General features: G+C 32.2%; 1 protein-coding gene across 5 annotated transcripts in view; it reads left to right on the top strand.

The window, feature by feature from the left end:
- Positions 1–3,816, top strand: part of ROCK2 (Rho-associated, coiled-coil containing protein kinase 2) — a 133,134-nt gene that overhangs the window by 41,879 nt on the left and 87,439 nt on the right. For all 5 annotated transcript variants that reach the window (XM_010852073.1, XM_010852070.1, XM_010852072.1 and 2 more), the window contains exon 2: positions 2,975–3,056. In XM_010852073.1, the coding sequence (XP_010850375.1) occupies positions 2,975–3,056 (82 nt within the window). The remainder of the gene's footprint in view (positions 1–2,974; positions 3,057–3,816) is intronic.

Genomic DNA, 3,816 nt, shown 5'->3' with positions numbered 1-3,816 from the left:
CAGACAATTTAAGTCAGTACTGGAGCTGATTCCCATATTTTTAGCCAGAGATATTAGAAATATGGGAGATCTGGTAAGTGGGCAAGCTCTGAGGGCTTAGTTTAAGATTTATTTGAAAGCTGTGTCTGATCTTCCTCCTTATGCAGTTTCATATAAAAGTTAGGCAGTAAGATTTTTTTTTTTTTTTAATGTCTTTTAGGAGTTGGAGCTGGGGTTTTTCGCTCCAGTTACTGTTTTCCCGGTAATCAATCTTGGGGAAACATTTTGTCCGTTAGGTTCTTTTAATTCTCAGTCTTTGGTCTTACTGCTCTCTGCACTGAAATCCAGTAGATCTTTGCAACTTTAGCTTCTACTCACTGTTTGGTATTTTTCTTTCTCATTCTTGAATATTTTGTGGTGATGGTGTTTTTTTTTCCCCTTTCAGTGGGGCTACAACTTTTAAATCTCTCCTGTCATTTCTGTGCATTTGAAAGTAGGGAAAGAGACAAATAGTGTTAATTTTCTTCATTGCTTTGAAGTTTTGGTTGTAGGCTTTTCCTTAATATGTTTTATTTTTTAAAGTTTCTGTATCTCAGTTTTAGTATCACTTTCTAAGAATCAGTGTTGAAATAAAAAAAAATTACCTCCTAAGGTTTCTATGAAACTGCTTAATGAGGATGGTCATAGACATAGGGTTTTAATCAAGTCTGGAGCTAATCCAGCAACTTGATATCAATTTCGTATACTGAAAATACTGGTATCTTTTAATAATTCAGTATTTGTTTTCTTAAAAATAGTACTAAATTGAATAAGTTTCAAGCGTAGAAATTTATAAATAGAAGTATAAATGTAAATATATTTACCCCTGCATTATCTTCTGATGTAAATTATTAGCAAATTAACCTATTAGTATTATTCAAAAATAAATGCTACCAAAAAAAAAAACCTTAATGTGCAAATGAAATAGTATTTGATCTTTAAAAAATGGTTTACAAAAACAAAATAGTATTACCATTGAGTTGAGCCACTGCTCAAGTGTTCCAACTGCTGAAAAAGCTCTGACTCTACACTAGTGGAAGATATTATGGGGAAATATTTATAAACTATTTCTAGTTTTTTTTTTTCTATTTATTTATTCTTTATGGAACTCCATCTCTCTATGATGACTTTTGGGGAGGCTGTAAGGTAAGCAAGGATTCAGTCCTTTTACTGATTCAAGCTGTAATTTTGTTTCAAAGAAAGTTTTCTTTTGTCTTCATTATATGTACATGGAGACGGTATGAAGTGTACAAATGTTGTTTCTTGGGAAAGTCTGAACTGGAGGAGAATATTCTTGTTAATAGAAGCTTCTGCCTGTCAATTTAAATGTTTTCTCCTTTGTGGAGATTAATGGAGGTCCTACAGTAGAGGACCTTTCAAATGAATGTACCCTTTTTGATTTGAAATGTTAACACAGAGTATAAATCTGGATATATCTAAAAATATGTGATTCACATTTTGCATTTTAAACTTACTAAAATATCAAAATTATACCAACAAAGATATATTGATATTTTGGTACTTATAAATAGCCTCATATGCTAAAATGCTAGTATGAAAAGTAGTTCAGCTATCCTTGAGAGGGAATTTGTGGGTTGAGGATGGAGGAAGGGTGTCAAAATGTGAATGTAACAGTCCCAACTTGATTGGAAGTTGTATATTAATTTTTAATGTATTTTTTTCTTTCAGTTGAAGAGAATCACTATCGTTTCAGTGTATGTGCATTAATGATATTAGTGGGGTGTAGATAATGTTCATTGTGATTAAAAATATTTATAGCTTACTGTTAACACCTCTACACCATTCTCTATAGAATATTTTCACAAAGTGTTGACGTTTCTTAACAGAAATTGAAAATATGAAATATTACTTGTAAATATAATATGTGCAGTTTTTCTAGAATTAGTAAAGTAAAAATTCAAGTTTCCTTTCTAAGTTTTGCATGTGATTGTCCCCACATTTTCTTTCTACTCAGATCCTTAAAATCTCTCTATACTGTTCGTTTCCTGAAATCCTTTAGTTTCCTTCTTTACCTTTCCAAGCTTCCACTGGTGGTTGAGAAAAGGGAGATGAGTTAAGTATATTGAACTTCTAAAACTTAGGAAGTATTTTGCTACATCATTTTCTAATAGCAAGACCTTGGGAATGCCAAAGTGGCTTAATCTTTCTAAACTTTGTTTCCTTTTTAAATGAGAATATGTCTTTTTCTGCCTTCCTCAGAGTTACTCGGGGATGAAGCAATATATGCACTAGTGTTTTATAGATACTGTTTCCTTCATAAGCATATCCCCTCCATTGAGTAATTTGAGACTTGGTTTGTTTCTTATTAGTTTTTTTCACTCCCACCAAGTTACATATATGTACTTTTTCCTATTTTGCTTATAAATTTAATTCATTATTGTGGAAAGTCTAGAAAATACAGAAAACTTAAAGAAAAAAAATAGAAACCTGACCATGCCTCATCCTGTTTTCATGTTTTTAAGGGAAATTTAGTTTTGAACCTCACTTTCCTGAGGGTAAGGATAGTTAGTGTCTCACTTATTTTTAGATTTTCTGTTCTTTCCATGTACTAGGCATACAATGCTTGTTGAATGAATGGGAACTAAAACTTATTCTAGGTGTATTTCTTAAAGTCAAAAGCTTTGTAAAACTTTACTGGACATTCGAAGAGAGAAAAAACATCTGACTCACAAGAAATAATAGTGGATGCACATTTTAAAATGACCTTTTTCTATTGGCTAAAAGTACAGTGGAAAATATGATAGGATCAACCCTAATATTCTGTGGCCGAAGTTAGGAAACTATTTAAAGCTATTGGACTGGGCAATTTCATATCAGAGTGGATTGACATTTATTTAATAGTGAGAGTAGCACAGTAAAATTTAAAGGCTTTTTGTCTTGAATGCTTGAAAATTGTAATAACTTTTTTTCCCTCTGTTTATTTTTTGTTAAACAGGATGGCTTAAATTCTTTGGTCCTTGATTTGGATTTTCCTGCTTTGAGGAAAAACAAAAATATAGATAATTTCTTAAATAGATGTAAGTATGTGTAAACTTCATATGTGATCACATAACTCTACTTTTGATGAGAGATTTATATTTAATATCATTACAGTCCACAAACTTTTAAATTATTAAACAAATATTTTCAGTTTGCAATTTGATGTATTTAAATACTAATATTCTTTATTTTCAAAGCAAAATTGAAAAACCAATTAAAGTATGTGAAATAGATAAAGTTCAAAATTTTGTATAAATTAAGGCTATTTAAGGGAATACTAGACTACCTGACCTGCCTCCTGAGAAGCCTGTATACAGGTCAGGAAGCAACAGTTAGAACTGGACATGGAACAACAGACTGGTTCCAAATAGGAAAAGGAGTACATCAAGGCTGTATATTGTCACCCTGCTTATTTAACTTATATGCAGAGTACGTCATGAGAAACGCTGGGCTGGATGAAGCACAAGCTGGAATCAAGATTGCCCAGGAGAAATATCAATCACCTCAGATATGCAGATGACACCACTCTTATGGCAGAAAGTGAAGAACTAAAGAGTCTCTTGATGAAAGTGAAAGAGGAGAGCTCAACATTCAGAAAACTAAGATCATGGCATCTGCCATTTCATGGCAAATAGATGGGAAAACAATGGAAAGAGGGACAGACTTTTATTTTCTTGGGCTCCAAAATCTCTGCAGATGGTGACTGCAGCAATAAAATTAAAAAGATGCTTGCTCCTTGGAAGAAAAGCTACGACCAACCTAGATAGCATATTAAAAAGTAGAGACATTACTTTGCGA

Source organism: Bison bison, unplaced genomic scaffold (assembly GCF_000754665.1).
Source record: "Bison bison bison isolate TAMUID 2011002044 unplaced genomic scaffold, Bison_UMD1.0 scf7180017864307, whole genome shotgun sequence".
Lineage (NCBI taxonomy): Eukaryota > Metazoa > Chordata > Mammalia > Artiodactyla > Bovidae > Bison > Bison bison.
The sequence above is the reverse complement of the archived record's forward strand: the minus strand, read 5'-3'. Positions and strand labels throughout refer to the sequence as shown.